The sequence below is a fragment of the Gorilla gorilla genome, chromosome 16 (assembly GCF_029281585.2).
Source record: "Gorilla gorilla gorilla isolate KB3781 chromosome 16, NHGRI_mGorGor1-v2.1_pri, whole genome shotgun sequence".
NCBI lineage: Eukaryota > Metazoa > Chordata > Mammalia > Primates > Hominidae > Gorilla > Gorilla gorilla.
This window is the reverse complement of record NC_073240.2, coordinates 63,445,351-63,463,527: the sequence shown is the minus strand read 5'-3', so window position 1 is coordinate 63,463,527 and position 18,177 is coordinate 63,445,351. Positions and strand designations below refer to the sequence as shown.

The 18,177-nt window shown below is 39.3% G+C and overlaps 1 protein-coding gene across 13 annotated transcripts in view; it reads right to left on the bottom strand.

The window, feature by feature from the left end:
• Positions 1 to 18,177, bottom strand: part of TLN2 (talin 2) — a 452,474-nt gene that overhangs the window by 147,417 nt on the left and 286,880 nt on the right. For all 13 annotated transcript variants that reach the window (XM_063698575.1, XM_055364066.2, XM_055364059.2 and 10 more), the window contains 3 exons: positions 7,354 to 7,509; positions 2,469 to 2,570; positions 1,010 to 1,086 (listed from right to left, as the gene is read on the bottom strand). In XM_063698575.1, the coding sequence (XP_063554645.1) occupies positions 1,010 to 1,086; positions 2,469 to 2,570; positions 7,354 to 7,509 (335 nt within the window). The remainder of the gene's footprint in view (positions 1 to 1,009; positions 1,087 to 2,468; positions 2,571 to 7,353; positions 7,510 to 18,177) is intronic.

Genomic DNA, 18,177 nt, shown 5'->3' with positions numbered 1-18,177 from the left:
GGTCTTATCAAGGCAAGCAGGAAGAATGGTCAGGATTGTCCCCATCGCTAGACCTTCCACTTCTTCCTGTGTTGCTCCTTGGCTGAGACCCTTGGCCTCCCTTTTACATAGGGAGTTGTTATTGGAATTCCAGATGAGACAAAATGTCACACTAAAGCATACAAGAACAGTCATTACACTGCTCTATTAATATAAAAGGGATGTCTGGATAGGTTTCCCAAAAAGAGCCATTTATTAGATGTTACTTAATTTTAATAAACCTATCTCCTCATCTATAAATGGGGCTAAATTAAGAATACCATGAATTTAAAACAATGATCATGAGGATGATAGTTATAATAGCAAGTGCTATGTGCCAGGCATTATTTTATGTGCTTTATTAGTAACTACCATGGAAATAAAACCTACTTAGGTGGTAATATCATTATCCCCATTTTATAGATAAGCTCATGCCAGAAGAGAATTTAGTAACTTTCCCAGGGCCACACAGTGAAACAGAGACCCCAGATTTGAGCCCAGCAAGAGTCCATATTCTTAACCACTTGCCTGTACTATGCTACCTCACAGCACTCGAGACAAGCGTGGCATGCAGCAGTGCTTCACCGTAACTCCTCCACTGGCTGCACTCCCTCCTCCCACAAAAGGGGCCAGAATCAAACAGAGGCTCATCCTCTGACCTTCTGATGGTACGGCTCAATGATCATGATTCGATCATGAGATTTAAATCAGAAATGCAGAACAGGACTCATGAACACTTACTGCCTCAAAAGACGCAGTTAAAACGCCACACCTTGGTCAATGTTTCCCTAAAATCCTCAGCCTCCCTCACGAGACGTTTGCCACTTCAATGCTGCTGGTCTGGGGACCATGCTTGAAGAAGATTCAACTATATCATCTGCTGTCATCTTCTCCAGGTGACAGGCTTCAGAGCAGCAGGCTCCAAGCTGGCAAGAGGAAACCTACCTATCTAGGGAGAAGGTGGTCCTCTAGTACTCTTCATAATACTTACTTTTTTGGGGAAACGGACTCTTCTAACATGGTTGACTCCTCATCACCTTCTAGTCCAAATCGATCTTTACTTTGTTTCTGGAAATGCAATAAAACGAGATGCAAAAATGAAAACCAGGCCACACACGGTGGCTCACGCCTGTAATCCCAGCACTTTGGGAGGCTGAGACGGGCAGATCACTTGAGGTCAGGAGTTCGAGACAAACCTGGTCAACACAGTGAGACCCCGTCTCTAATAAAAAATATATATATACATAAATCAGCCTGGCATGGTGACAGGAGCCTGTAATCCCAGCTACACCAGAAGCTGAGGCAGGAGAATTGCTTGAACTGGGAGGCAGAGCCTGCAGTGAGCCGAGATAGCGCCACTGCACTCCAGCCTGGGCGACTGAGGGAGACTCTGTCTCAAAAAAAAAAAAAAAAAAAAAAAAAAAACGAAAGAAAGAAAATCAGCAGGTCTTCATACAAGGACCTTTAAAAAAACATTTTGAAGGGACACAAGTCAAAGTGTTGAAGTTTACTCAAAATTCTTTATACTGGATATTTAGTAAGCGATGGATGAACAAAAGCATAATAATAAAAAAGAGAAATATATGATTTAATATATAGTTAGATGTCATGTATTTATTACACAGACTTTAATTTTACATAGTAAAAAATCAAGATGCACATATTAACATTCTATTAAATCTTGGTTTTTTGAGTGGGCTGTATCTTGACGCCTTAAGAAATCTGTTTTTCTATATACCACTATGGCATATAACCCCATTACATTTGTTTAAAAAAAAAAAACATGAAAACTACAAAGATCATTTTTAGACCCTCAATCCAAGTTTCCACAGAGGCTGAAAAGCACAGTACAGCTACGTGGAGAGAAAGATGCTGAGGGGTGCTAGGCTCATTCATTAGCTAAGTGACATGCTATTGTTCACTGCCTGGTAGTAAACGACACAAATATGTGCTGCAGAAAAAGCAGGAATTCTCACAGGATCTTGATGTCAAAGATCTCACACTTAATTAGTGATTAAAGATTAAATTAGTAAATCAAGTTTTGTTGTTTTTTTTTTGAGATGGAATCTCGCTCTGTCACCCAGGCTGCAGTACAGTGGCGTGATCTCAGCTCACTGCAACCTCTGCCTCCCGGGTTCAAGCGATTCTCCTGCTTCCACCTCCCGAGTAACTGGGACTACAGGCGCCTGCCACCACGCCCGGCTAACTTTTTTGTATTTTTAGTAGAGACGGGCTTTTGCCATGTTGGCCAGACTGGTCTCTAACACCTGACCTCAGGTGATCTGCCTACCTCAGCCTCCCGAAGTGTTCGGATTACAGGCGTGAGCCACCGTGCCTGGCCTCAAGTATTATTTAAGAGGGCTTTTTTTTTTTCAAGGTAGCCACGTCATCGAAACCGAGCCTTTTAATAAAGCCGTCTTGCTTTTCCAATTTGCATCAATACAAAATACCTTTTTCAGGATGATGTCAATGTAGCCTGCAATCAGCTGGGATATCTGCTCTCCCTCGGTGGTTTGTACTGAATAGTAGCTTTCCTGATACTCCCCAAAATCCTGAAAAGACAGCATTGGAGGAAATATAGCCAAATCAGATATATCAGCATTTTAAAGGCTAGCAGGTCCAGCTCTAGAACAATATGACATAGACTTCATTTTCCCTGCTCCTCCTCTCTAAATACAAATGAATATCCTAAAATTTATTCAACAATATTCAACAATGGTAAAAGAGCTCTGAAAACTGAGAAGATGGACTGGCTGGGGGGCTCAAAACTTGCAAAACCACAATGTGGTTGAGTTCTTGGGTTTCTTTCCTATCCCATATACCCCCAAGACTAAGAGTTGTAGAGGCCTGAACATTGGAACCTCCAATAAGCAGTTCCTGAAAAGCATGCTTTTAGTCAAAGAACCAGGAGAAGGGGAGCCCAAGAGAGACTAATTTGGGGAAGTAGTCAGGAGCTCCAAGTCCAGCTCAACAACCTGGGCTGACATTCACAGGAAGCTGCAGAGCAGTGAAACCTCAGACCCTCCCAGGCCCTATTCCACAACCCAGGCAGGTGGATGGTCTGATCTTTTTGCTGCAGCAGCCACAGTAAAGCCCTGTGTCTACCTGCCCTCCAGCCAGTGGCTTAAAGAGACTCAGCTCCAGTGCCCTCTGCTTCCTGCAACAAAGGTCACCCAGCAATAGCAGGTAGCCCAGGGAAGTGCCTTCTGCCTTCATCGACAGAACCAACAGGGTTTGAGCAGGAACCTTAGTGTCAAAAGAAAAAATCAGTCCAGAATAGCATTGAAAGGGCTCAAAGTAGGCCAGAATACTACACACTAAACTTGAACAAAGTGGCCACCTGCTAAAACAGAATATTTCAGTAAGATCAAAAGTCTCCTAATAGGCTGGGCACAGTGCTCATACCTGTGATCCCACCACTTTGGGAGGTTGAGGCGAGAGGATCACTTGTGCCCAGGAGTTCAAGACCAGCCTGGGCAACATGGTGAGACTTCACCTCTATAATTTTTTTTTTTTTAATTAGCCAGGCATAGTGGCATGAGCCTGCAGTTCCAGCTCCTCAAGAGGTTGAGGGAGGAGGATCGCTTGAGCCCAGGAGGTGAGCTATGATCACACCACTACACTCCAGCTTGGGCAACAGAGTGAGAGACTGTCTCCAAAAAAAAAAAGGTCTCCTAATAACCAAGGTGTCTAGGATGTCTTAAAAAAATAAATATTCATATCGAGAGCCAGGACACCCATAATATGAATGATAGATCATCAACTCATGCCAATACTGAAATAAATCAGATAGTGGAATTATAAGGATTTTAAAGCAACCATCATAAAAATCCTTCACCAATAAATTGCAAATTCTCTTGCAGCAAATTTTAAAGAATAAAAAGTTCCAACAAAGAAACAGAAGTCATAAAAAAAGAACCAAATGGAAATTATAGAACTGAAAAAGGCAATAACCAAAATTTTAAAACTCACAGAATAGACTAAATAGTAGTGCGGAGATAATAAAAAATAAAATCAGTAAACCTGAAAACAGATCAACAGAATTTAGTCAATCTGAACAATATAGAGAAAAGAAACTAAAAAACAGAGCTTCAGGGACCTATAGGACAGTAACAAAAGATCTAACATTAATATCATCAGAGTAACAGGAGAGGACAGTGTTGGATAAAAATAGAGTAGCTGAAGAAATAATGACTGAAAACTTCCCCAAATTAGTGAAGACTTAAACCCACAAATTCAAGAAGCTGAGTGAACTCCAAATAGAAGAAATCTTAAGAAGCCCATACCAAGAATTTTGAAAACTAGAGATAAAAATATCTTAAAAACAGCCACAGAAAAATGACACCAACTTGAATGACAGCAAATTCACACCAACTTGAATGACAGCAAATTTATCATTAGAAACCATGGAGGTAAGAAAGAAGTGGCATGACACTTTTCAGATACTAAAAGAAAGGAACTGTCAATCCCAAATGCTGTACCTGGCAAAATTATCCTTCATGAATGAAGGGGAAATAATAACATTCTCAGAGGAAGAAAACACAAAGTCAATTTGTTGCTAGCAGATGTACCCTTAACAAATAGCTAAAGGAAGCTCTCCAAACACAAAATGATAACAGAAGAAGGCTGGGAACTTTAGAAAGGCAAGAAGAACAATGGGGTAGATAAAAATAAAGGGAAATGTAATAGACGGTTCTTCACCTCATGAGTTTCTTTCATCACATTTTGTGTTCAAAGCAGAAGCTGTAACACCATCTTATGTGGTTATAGACAAAATAACCATCTTACGTGTATACTGAAAAAATATTTAAATAATTATATTCAAAAAGTGTGGGGAGTGGGTAGGTAAAAAGACCTAAATGGAAGTAAGGTTTCTACACTTAAGGGGGAAAAGCCAGTACCAGGAGACTGTGTTTAATTTCACATGGACTTGGTAATATCCAAAATAACCACTAAGAACACTACACAAAGTGATATGCTCAAAACGTAACACACAAAGCAAACAAACTCTAAAAAGTGTCCAAGTAACCCACAGAAAAGGCAAAAAAAAAAAAAAAAGAGAGAGAGAAATAAAGTGGACAAACAGAAAAACTACAAAATGATAGACTTGGGCCCTAACATATCAATAATTAGCTTAAATATAGTGTAAATATACCAATTAAAACTGAGATAGAATGGATTAAAAAAATATAACCCAACTAATTATGCTCTCTACAAGAATTCATTTCAAATGTAACAGTATATGCAAGTTGAAAATAAAAGGATGGAAAAAGACGTATCATGCCCACACTAGTTTTATAAAAAGCATTGGTGGCTATGTCAACATTAGATACAGTAGACTTCAGAGAAAAACAAAAATTACTAATAGAAAATAACATTACATAAGGAAAAAACAACTTCTCTGTTAAGATAGAGGAATCTTAAATGTACAGGCATCAAACAACAAAGCTTCAAATTACATGAAACAAAAACTGAGAGCTGAAAGAAAAAGTAGAAAAATCCATAATTATTGTTAAGAACCTCACTCTCGGCAACTGAGAAAACTACCAGGCAGAAAATTAACAAAGATATTCATTCAAAAGACTGGAACACCACCATCAACTAATAGGGATCTAACTGGTATTTACGGAGCCCACTTTACATGATAATAGCAGAATATATGTTCTTTTTGAATACTCGTAGAACACTCACCAAAAAGGATATCCTGGGATATAAAAACAAACCTTTAAATTTCAAAAGGACTGAAATCACACAGAGTATGTTCTCTGACCATAATGGAATCAAACTAAAAAATCAATAGTAGAAAGACAGCAGAAAAACCTCTACACACTTGGAAATTAAATAAAGGCTAGGAGTAGGAAGGAAAAAATCACTACGTATAATGGGCTTTAATGTGACGTTATGCTTTAATCAAAATACTGTTATTCTCTCTTTTGCCTGAGGTAGTTAATGAGGTTATCATAACTATTCATTTTTTAAATAAATTTTTGTTTTCAATAAATACTTGGACCTAGTTTAAAAAGACCAATAGTATTACAAGATGTAAAACAAAACACAGTTGTTCCCTGTCCTACCCATTCCCAACTTCACTTTCTACCACATACCTCTCCAAAGGTAACCACTTTCAACTCTTTTAGCAGTTTCTTCTAGTATTTCTAAATAATATGTTTATATTGATTTCTTGATTTTTCTAATTTAGAAATCATCCATGACTTCCTGCAATGGAAGATGAGGACACAGCTAAGTATGAACATTCATCTTTTGAGGGCCACATAGGCACAAATGTTACAGCTACAGGAGGAAAGAAGGTATGTTTTCTGATGATTCCTTCTAATTGGCAGGAACCTATCAATCTATAGTCAAATTAGATAACTAATGACTCCTTCCATGGCCCCTTCTTTACACAGTTTTTTTTTTTTTTGATGTCCTATTATGATATCTTGCATAGATAAGAGGTGATATTTCAAGCATTCACTAGAGACTTCAAGAGTCTTAAGAATTGACAAATTCTAGCACTTTTTGATTTTTCTTATTGCACATCTTGCGCTACCAACCACCCGCTCTATTGTGTTTCACATGTAAATGTGGCTATAGTTAAGGCATAGAGTTATACTCTGCTAACAACAAATGTTGAAATCAGGAGGAAGAATTCAGAGGTCTGAAGACCTGAAACAAACATATTCTCACTACTTTCCATAAATTTTATACTAAGCATCTTATCTTCATCTTTTTCAATCCTAGCAGCTCTGTAGGTATGACTATCACCATTTTATAGCTAAAGAAATTAAGGCTCAGAGAGGAAAGGTAACTTGAACAAGGTCACACAGCTGGGAAATGACAAACTGGATTTCTATAATAATACTATCCTAAAGTCCACGTTATTTCCACTGTGTACTATGCTCTCTTTCTAGGCAGGCTGGGAAAACACTCCTCAGCAAGATAATCACAATGCTTAGGACCATCTAAAACAGAGAGGGGGCCTTTGTGTCTCCGAGCCCTAGAAAGTTTCCTTTCAGTATATGCTAGGGATGTCATCAGGAACACAGAACTGAGAATCATCTGGGTTGAGTGGCTTTTTCCAGATAATGAACTAGAGGCTGACTTATGTAGAGTGCAGAGAAGCAGTAGTGCCTGAAGAAACCCAGGCTTGCTGACCTCTCTTTTACTTCTGGACCCATCCCCTTCCCTGCCCATGGGCTTGCACCATCTTCCTCACTCCACGCTGGCTCTCCCAGGCCAGAGAAACCCAATGGGCAAGAATCTGGTCTTTCTCCTGTCCCCAGAATATCACCCAAGGCCACGCTAGCGCTCTCCTTGCCCTCTGCCAGTCCCTACCAGTGTGAAGCTCTTGGGTGAGGCTGCCCAGCGCTTGACGGTGGTGAGGGGCCACTCCTGCAGCACTTCCTTGGTCTTCTCATCCACGCGCATCACCGAGTCTTTGGTGATTCCCAGCAGGCGAGGCACCAGCTTGTTCTTGCCTTTCATCTTTTCCTGAAACAGGAGATACCAAGAGTCAGTGCTCTTCTTCTGAATACATCTGACTTTGCCAGGGAATCAGTGATTTTTCGACCTTTCACCTGCATACACTGTGTTTCAAAACAGGTAGGGCTATAGGGAAACCAAGATTTTGAGGCTAGGTGAATAACTCATTAAACTAAAGGCATGGGAACTCAAACAAAGACATGAGAAGACTGGAAAGAGCCACAAAAGCATGCCCCCTGTTCAGGAGAGGAGCTTGCTCCAAAAACAGACTATGCCAGAAAGATGCGATAGAACTGAAAAGACATCCAGAGAAAAAGAAGCAAAGGTGAATTCCAGGTACTATCACTCCCAGTGGCCAACTCAGTGAGTAACAAACGAGGGTTAATCTGAGATTTAAAATCAACTTAACTCAAACTCTGTCAAAGTAGAATCTTCTCATTATGAGGAGACACAGCTTCCTGCCCTTTTTTTAAAATCTCTGAAATATATTTCTGTTTGGATTCTTTGTTTTGGAATTTTGTATATCTACTGATTCTTAAAACTTATTTTATAACTAGCTTTAATAATGTTTTAAGATATAGTAATGTCTATTAAAATAATGGAACCCTAGCTCACACTCATACCAAAACAAATTAAAGACAGATTAATAATTTAGGAAGAACATCCAAGTGGATATTTTTGTGATCCTTGGGTGAGAAATGATTTCCTAAGAAAAACACCAACATAAGAAGCCATAAAGGAAACGATTAATATGCTTAACTCAAAATATACATACTTTTGATAGACCGGGGGGAGGAGAGCAGAAGCTAAAGAAACCTCATAAAAAGTGAAAAAGACTGGGCAATAAATATTTACAATGAATGTAATGGCAACAGACTTCATATACTGTCTATGTGATGTGTTCATAAATCAACAAAATAACTGCTGAAGAATATGAACAGAAAATGTTTTTAAAATAAATAAGCAAATAAGTTTTCACTTAAAATAGCTGAGGTTTCTTATTAAAATTAATACTCAGATTTGAGGAAGATGTGAAGCGGGTCACTAGTGATGAAAGCTTAAGATAGCAAAGCCTTCATGGGGGAAAATGTGTCACTATCTATCCAAACCCTTAAAAAGTCCTTACTTTTGACACAGCTAGCTTTGAGAAATTTAGTTAAAAAAAAAGTTATAAATGTGTGTAAAGATTATGCCACATGAAGCTCAACCACAGTACATCATAGTGAAAAGCTAGAAACCACCCAATTTTCAGACAACATTAGGCCCATTCAGGGTGGTATGGCTGTAGATGAAACAATCCAAGTTTTCAATAACACAGGACTTGATACATAAATTATGATATATCCAGATAACAGATTACCCTACATTATTAAAAATCATATTGCAGAAAAACAATTGGTTTTATGGAAGTAAATTAATCATATATTATTAAAAAACAGAATATAGGGCCTAATCTTAGAGGAAATAAAAATTTAAAAATAGGCCTATGTCCATTACATGAAAAAGGCACTGAACATCTCATGTGTTTTGTATTATTTTTTCATGCTTTTCCTTATTTCAAAAATTTCACTATTAAGTGTGTATTTTTAGGGCTGTCAGGAAAACCTTTTCAAGTCATATTTGCTGAAACCTAGCAACAACACCTAAACTGCTATTCTCAGAGGCATAGATATATACATTCACACAAAGTATCTATGCATTTGTGGATGTGTCTACACACACCCAACAAAGGGTAATGGCACTTAAAACAGAGCTGGAACATACTACATACTTAATAAGCACCATCTGTTAATCTTCAGAGCATCTCCAAAACACTGGTATCATCATTTTTCACTTTGCAAGTGAAGAGACCAAACCCAACAGTGGTGAGTGGTAAAGCCATAATTTGAACATAGATTTGAGTAGCTCAAAAATATCTCTGACTTCAAAAGCTGACTGTCTACTGCAGTTTACTGTCTTCTGGTGGAAGCAAAAAGAGAAAAGGCCAAATCCCACCCACCCCCAACCGCCCTCACCATGGGCATCTGGTAACCCTCAGATGGTGACAGTCACCGCACACCCCCAGCTTCCTCACGGAGGACACCATGGTATGAGGAATCTACCTGGGTGTCTGAGGAGGGGAATATTCCTCCCTGAACCTCAAGTCTTAAAAAACACTGACAAGGGTCAGATTTTTTTCAAAGAGAGGGCAGTTCCACAAGGGGTGAGATCAGTGCAGGGCAGACAATGTCAGTTAATCTACTTTGGCTTCAGGAGCCACACAGAGTTTTAGGTTGATAGGCTCTAGGCAGCTAATTTAGTCACACAGGGTTGGCACAAACCCAGCTTCTGGGACCCAGGAAGGGGACTGGAGATAAAATATGGTTTGCAGCTGTTTCCTTCATTCTTTCCCATCTGCACTGTTTCCCAGTGAGGGATTCTGGGGTGCGGGAACACAGAATCGTGACGGATTGCCCTAATTCTTGTCAAGATCATTCCAGATTGGGAGACGAAGCCACAGTGAACAAACAACTTACAGTGGACGTTCTATCAACAGGTCACAAATGAGGAAAAGGGGCTGAGGGAACTCAAAAAATACTGGAACTGGCAACACAGACCACCATCAAGGGATAAAATTACTTCAGCACCTACACACAAAACGCAGAGCAGCTGGAGAAAGGTAAAGTAACAAATGGCTGAGATCTGTGATCGTGATGCAAGGTCTTCCCCGGTGCAGAGACCTGCCTTAGAGCCTCAGTGACAGGGATGTGACGGGACGGCCACAAGGTAATAAAGCTCCCTCTTTCCTTCCTATGCCTCAAGTCTCAGTACCCCCGAACCACTCCTTTCCGACCTTCAACTACACAGACCAGCTTCCTTTTATCTCCAGTAGACAAAGCAGGCTAAAGTAGGCACCAGTGAAGACCCATCTATCTCATATACCAACACACACAAAGAGTTGTAGCTGTGATTTTTGACAGCCATCTAGAAGCTTCTCTCTCAAGATGGTCCTGATTAGATTGTTTTTGTTTTGAAAATGTCTACAGCTTGTGTAACTCAGAGGCAGGAGAATGCAGGCATTCTACCAATGAGAGGCCAGATTCGTTAATAAACCCAAGCCCTCTTCTTTCAAACATATTTCAGCTGCTACTGTGGGTTTAGCCCTGGCAGCCAGCTGTGATCAAGACTGCTGTCTGCAGGCTCTTTTCACTGGTGTACAGATTGCCTGATTCTGCATCACCTCTGCCTCACATCTGAGATCCAGAACTGGATGGAGGAATGCAACTGGACTGAGCTTCTGGCTCCTGGCCCCTCACTTCAATATGGCCCAAGCCCAAAGGGTCCTCCCCATGATCCAGCTGAGCTCACTAGAGTTCTAGGTTGGCTTGGCCAAAGGGCTGGTTTGCGTGTTTTGCTCTGTCTTCAGTATATTTCTTTCTTTTAGGGGCATGGGAAAAAAAGGCTGCTCAAGAGCAAACCTGAAGACCCTGTTTATCAGCCATTTCTCTCCCTGCAAGTGACTGGCCATCCGTTTTGACTGAACTTGGGATTCTGAGATGCTCTGAATGCCCTCTCTGGTGTTTTTACAGTTGAGGGGAGAAGAGGGTCTGTTCTCCAGGTAATCTAACACCTCAAGGCTCTGGCTAAGTCTGCAAAAAATTTTCAAAGGCAAATTTGGAAGTGAGAAGGGTTACATGTGATTTTCTGGAATAAAACAAGATTTTATGCTGGTCATGGGAAATGCCTTACTGTTGCTTGTGGGGTTTTGGTGTAGCAGATCATGATGAAACGCAAAAGAAGTCAACGAAAGAAGGAAGAATGCAGACATTTACAGCTCCCATTTATGGAGATTTATATGAGGCAGTCCCTTTTTCTGTATTAACTTATTTAAAACTCATAAAAAGTCACAATTTTATAGGTGAACAAACTGAAGCTTAGAGATAAAAGGTAAGGTAACTTATCCAAGATCAAACTACTAAGTGGCAAAGCCAGGATCCAAACTGAAGTCCTTCTTTTCCAAAGCACGTTTCCTAGCCACTGAGAATACTGCTGCCTAATGCTATCCCATATGAATTCATTATATGACTCGCAGACATGGTCTGTATGGAGGTGGGTAAACTATGGCCAATGCTAAATCCGGCTTATTTTTTATGGACCAAGAGCTAAGAATGAATTTTCCAATTTTAAATTAAAAACAAAAACCAAGAGGAATATTTTGTGTGAGAAAAATTACATAAAATTCAAATTTCAGAGCCCAAAAATAAAGCTTTGTAGAAACATAACCATGCCATTCATTTACATTTTGCCCTTGGCTGCTTTCATACTACAGGGGCAAAGTTGAGTAGCATGACTGGCAAAGCCTGAAATGTTTACTATCTGCCCCTAGGGCCAGGGATTTGGGAAGTGTGGGAAGAGTTCAGTGACTGGGATCATCTAAAATTTATCAGGCCAGATACAGTGGCTCATGCCTGCAATCCCAACACTTTGGGAAACTGAGGTGGGAGGATCACTTGAAGCCAGGAGCTCAAGACCAGCCTAAGTAACATAAGGAGATCTGTCTCTAAGAAAAAATAAAAATAAATTAGCTGGGCGTGGTGGCACGTGCCTATAGTCTCAGTTACTCAGGAGGCTGCAGTGAGCCATGATCACGCCACTACATTCCAGACTGGGTGATAGAGTGAGATCGTGTCTCTAAAAAATTAATAAATTAAATCAATCAAATATCCTTACTTTCCAGTCACCACATTTGTTTACATACATTAGCTCGCTTACTCGTCATTAGAGCTCTTTAAGGAATTATTCCTATTTTTCAGATGAAGAAACTGAGATTTAGAGAGTTTAGGTACTTTCCCTAAGGTCATATAAGTTTCTACTATTTCTCACACAGGTGTAAATTACCATCCTGGATTCTAGGCCAATCTTCCCAGCTCCAACATGCAAGCACGCTCTATTACAATGACATAAAATTTAATACCGATTATTAGGACAAAATGTTCATAGACATAAAAGAAAATATGATGTAAGCAGCTCTCAGCACATGAAACCAGTCCTTTCAAAATATCTATGACTGATCTCAAGGCTGTGTGGTTTGAGTAGGTGTGTTCAATATCATTATTAATTATAATTTCATTTACTTATTTAGAGTTTCTAATAGACTCCTATAAAAGTAGTGAATGGGAAGGTGAAATTACTAACTTTTAATTTACTTCCTAAATTATGCTTTCATTAGCATAATTCCTTCACAATTTAATGCAATGTTCAGTTTAGGGCTTGAGAAATCTGTTACTGATGTCTTTAAAAAATTTATTGTCCCAATTAGTACAACCTCTATGGAAAACAGTATAGAGATTCCTTAAAAGCTAAAAGTAGATCCACCATTTGATCCAGCAATCCCACTACTGGGTATCTACCCAAAGGAAAAGAAGACATTATATGAAAAACACACTTGCACACGTACGTTTATAGCAGCACAACTGACAACTGCCAAAGATGTGGACCCAACCTAAATGACCATCAACTAATGAGTGGATAGAGAAAATGTGGCATATATACACCATGGAATACTACTCAGCCAAGAAAAAGAACAAAATAATGTCCTTTGCAACAACTTGGATGGAGCTGGACGCCATTATTCTACGTGAATAACACAGGAGCAGAAAACCAAAAACCATATGATCTCACCTATAAATGGGAGTTAAGCTATGAGGACACAAACGCAAACAGGGGTATAATGAACTTTAGAGACTCAGAAGGGAAAGGGTGGGAGTGGGGCTACAGATAAAAAACTATACAGTAAGTATAATGTACACTGCTTGGGTGACAGGAGCACTAAAATCTTATAATTCACTGCTATATAATTCACCCATGTAACAAAAAAAACGCTTATACCCCAAAAGCTATTGAAAAAAAAAAAAAGTATCCCTTAGGTATACAATTTTTTTTTTTGGTGCTATTCTGCATGTGATCTCTTTTTATCATATACTCTAAATGGTTTTGCTAATTTTTACATACATACTCTAAGGGCTTATTTCATATGGTTGACATATGTCTTATCAATTTCCTTGGCCAATTTAATCAATTTAACAATAAACCTGAAAATTAAAATGATTGTGTACATATTGTTAAAATATGTACAGGATCCATAAGCTGAAAATTACAAAATTTTGAAAGCAATCAAGGAGGCTCTCTATATCATGTTTATGGGTTAAAAGACTTAACAGAATAAAAATGTCAATTATCTCCAAATTGATCTATAAATTTCATGCAATTACTATCAAAATCACAGCAAGCCTTTTGGTAGACATAGATAAGTTTGTTTGAAAGTATATATGAAAAGGAAAAAACCTAAAATGGCTAAAATGATTTTGAAAAAGAAGAAAAAAGTTAAGGGAATTTATCTGATGTTAGGGCTTACTTTATAGCTAAAGTTGATCACGACAGTGTGATTAGCAGAGGGACACATATTTGAACAAGAACAAAATAGAGAACCCAGAAATAGACCCATATAGATGTGCTGAACTAGATTTTGAAAATGATGCAAAAGTAACTCAATGGAGGAAGAATAGCACTTTCAACAAATGGTGCTGGAGTAACTTGATTATGGTGGGCGTTACATAAATCTATAAATATGATAAAATTGCATGGAACTAAACACACACAAGTACATGTAATGCTGGTTAACTCTGAATAAGGTCTGTGGATTGTACCAATGTCATTCTCCAGGCTGTGTTAGTGTACCATTGTTAGCATTGGAGGAAACCTGATGAAGAGCACATACGACCTTTCTGTATTACTGTTATTTTTAAAACCACAGTCAGTTTTAGAATATTTTTAACACATCAAAAAGAACCCTGAACCCTTTAGCCATCATTCCCCTATCTCCCACACCAAACTCTTAAGCAACCACTAACCTTCTTTCTGTCTCTATAGATTTGCCTCTTCTGGGCACTTCACATAAAGGGAATCATATAGTATGTGGTCTTTTGTGACTGGCTTCTTTCACTTAGCATAACATTTACAAAGTTTATCCGTGTTGTAGCATATATCGGTACTTCATTCCTTTTTATGGCTGAATGATATTGCATTGTAAGGATACACCATAAATTGTCTACCCATTCATCAGGTGATGCATTGTGTTGTTTCTTACTTTTGGCTAACACTGCTGTGAACACATATGTGTAAGTTTTTATGTGGATATACACTTTCAGTTTTCTTTGGTATATATTCATAGAAGTGGGATTGCTGGATCATATGGTATTTCTATGTTTAATCAACTGAGGAACTGACAGACTGTTTTCCAAAGCGACAGTACCATTTTACATTCCCACCAGCAGGTTATGGGGGTTCCAATTTTTCCATATCCTCACCAACACTTGTTATTATCAGACTTTTTGATTCCGAGTTAGTTTTACAGCTTCTTGTGAATCTGTAATAATTTCCAAGTAAAAAGTAAAAAAAAAAAAAAAAGACTTGGTATATCTTGTTATAGGATAAATAATCATAGCTACAAGTCATAGTAATTTTGTTCCTTCATTTGCTAAAGCAATGATTTTCCCCTCATTTTTGTACCTTACTGTATTTCCCAGAACTTCCAAAATAATGTTAGAGGGTAATGAGACGGTGGGCACATTTATTCTGATTTCAATTCTTACAGATTTATTTATTTATTTATTTTGAGGCAGAGTCTTGCTCTATCGCCCAGGTGGGAGTGCAGTGGTGCAATTTTGGCTAACTGCAACCTCTGCCTCCCAGGTTCAGACGATTCTCCTGCCTCAGCCACCCAAGTAGCTGAGATTACAGATGTGCACCACCACATCTAGCTAACTTTTGTATTTTTAGTAAAGATGGGGTTTCACTATGTTGGCCAGGCTGGTCTCGAACTCCTGACCTCAAGTGATCTGCCTGCCCTGGCCTCCCAAAGTGCTGGGATTACAGGCGTGAGCCACCATGCCCAGCCTATTATAGATTTCTCTCTAGCATTTCTGTTAAATATGATACTAATGAGAGGTTTCATACTCATGAACCTCTATCATGGTGAGCAAGTACACTTATATTCCAGCATTTTAAAGAATTTTTAATTAAAGGATGTTGAGTTTTATCAAACACCTTAGTGGCTTTATATAAAATAGTTATACGATATGATCTTATTTAAAGTATTGATGTGACTCAGGTTCATTAATTCTTAATATTGACTCATTCCTGAATTTTTTAGCTATACCACTTTTAAAATAAGGCAAACTATGGTCACACAAATTATATTAAAAACAATTATAAAATAAAATGTCATACCAATGGGCCCACTGAGCAAAACATTGGAGTGAGCAATGTGCTATTAACATTGTAGAAAGCAACAAAAATAAAATTAATAAAAATTTGAATATTTAATATGTATATAGAAGTTGCAAGTGCTTGGCCAGGGGTGGTGGCTCACACCTGTTAATCCCAGCACTTTGGGAGGCCAAGGCAGGAGGATGACCTGAGGTAGGGAGTTCGAGACCAGCCTGACCAACATGGAGAAACCCCATCTTTACTAAAAATACAGAATTAGCTGGGCATGGTGGTACATGCCTGTAACCCTAGCTACTCGGGAAGCTAAGGCAGGAGAATCGCTTGAACACAGGAGGCGGAGGTTGTGGTGAGCCGAGATCGTGCCACTGCACTCTAGCCTGGGTGAATCTCCGTCTAAAAAAAAAAAAAAAAAAAGTTGCAAGTGCTGCCTACTTTCTTAATCCTTTCTTCTCTTCAAAGAGATGTAATTTTTAAAAAAATAAAGAGAAAGAAGGGAAAGAAAGAGAGAGAGGAAAGGGAGAGAGAAGGAAGGAGGAAGGAAGAAAGGAAAAAAAAGTCTATCATGTTCTTGTTTTGCCTTAAATAATTGTGTAAAAGGAGATTTGGTTTGATCAAACCTGCAAGACCCTGCTATAATGAGAAGATCTTTGCTCTCTCTCAAATTATCCTAGTGACCATGGACCAATTTTTCTTAGGTTCCAAATTGTCACTGGAGAACAAATTTATTTTTTCTACAATTTGGTGTTCAACTTCTCTTCCTAATTACAGATTTCTGTATGTTCTTTATCATCCTAAATTTACTGACCTACATGCAAGAGGCACAACAGGTTTTTAGCACATCACTGAAACTGACTGTGTGTGAAGCCTGATGGTATTAATGGAAGACGATCTGAATGCAAGAGACGAATTTAATACTCAAAGGACTACAGGGAAACTCAAGAAAATAAATGGAAATTGATGCCATTATCAGTGGACATGATGAAAATTTGTTTAATCTTTGTCCCTGCAAGGCATTGGAGCTCATCTACTACTGGTTGCCCTTCACAATAATGAATGAAAAGCACGCCTTCTAAAATGAGCAGATCTCCCCATGTGTTCAGGGCACAGATGGGAAGCTAGAACGGTGGAAGCAGGTGACTGCCTCTCAAATGGGGTCACTCCAGCTAAGGCAGTACAGCTAGAGGTTGGGAACACCATCTGTGAATCAGGGAAACGTGAATTCAAGTCCTGGCTTCTTCAGTTACTAGCCTTATGGCCCCCACTGAATCACTGGATCTAGCTGGGGCTCTGTGTTCTCATTTATACAAGAAGATAGGGTGCGGTGGCTCACGCCTGTAATACTAGCACTTTGGGAGGCCAAGGTGGGCGGACTGCCTGAGCTCAGGAGTTCAAGACTAGCCTGGGCAACACGGTGAAACCCTGTCTCTACTAAAATACAAAAAATCAGCCGGGTGTGGCAGCATGCGCCTGTAGTCCCAGCTACTCAGGAGGTTGAGGCAGGAGAATGGCTTAAACCCAGGAGGCAGAGGTTTCAGTGAGCCAAGATCGCGCCACTGCAGTCCGGCCTGGGCAACAGAGTGAGACTCCGTCTCCAAAAAACAAAAGAAGATAGTAGTAGTAGTTTTGCCCTTGGGTTGTTGATAGGTTTGAATGAGATAAGCTTGATGGATGGCTGTTTACTAAACATTATTGCTGTTATTACTAATATTGATAAGTGGAGTCACTGTTACCTAGATGGCACCAGTGCCATTTAAATACTCACTGATCTTTTAAAACTGCCACTAAATGTAAAAGATTCGACCTCTCAATTATTTTTCTTAAAAAACAAGGTGACTGATGTATACTTTCTTCATTGCAAAGGCCCCAGCGATTTTGGGTGTAAAACTGAGAGCTAGTTTGGTTGATGTATTAATAACTAATCAGCATGCAGCATATGGCTTTCTGATGCATAACATCTTGGTATCTCCTCTCTCTAAATGAGGCAGCTTGCTCCAATGAGGAGTGGAGTCAAGAAAAACATCTTAGAGGACAACGTAACTTCTTCCTTTGCAGTTCTCTTTGGCTGTGGGGAAAGACACCTTCTTAGTCTAGTCAGTTTTGTCCTTCCTACTTCAGTCCCTGGATGCAGTCGCAACACGGCTGGTTTGCTCCCATTTGCAGAAAGTAACACAAGAAGACTGACTGTAAGTTAGAGCTTTCTCCACGGCCCCAGGCGAGAGGCCAAAGGGGTCAAAGCAAAACAAGTAGAAATCTGTGAAACCTAATAGTTAGACAACTAAACAGCGTATCACTTTCCTGAGGTTAGGAAAAGCAAAGGGGTAACAAAGATAACCAGAGGATTTGTCAGTCAAGTGAAGATGACACCCATCAAGGGCCAACCTGGACTTGCTCACAGGTACAATTTCAAAG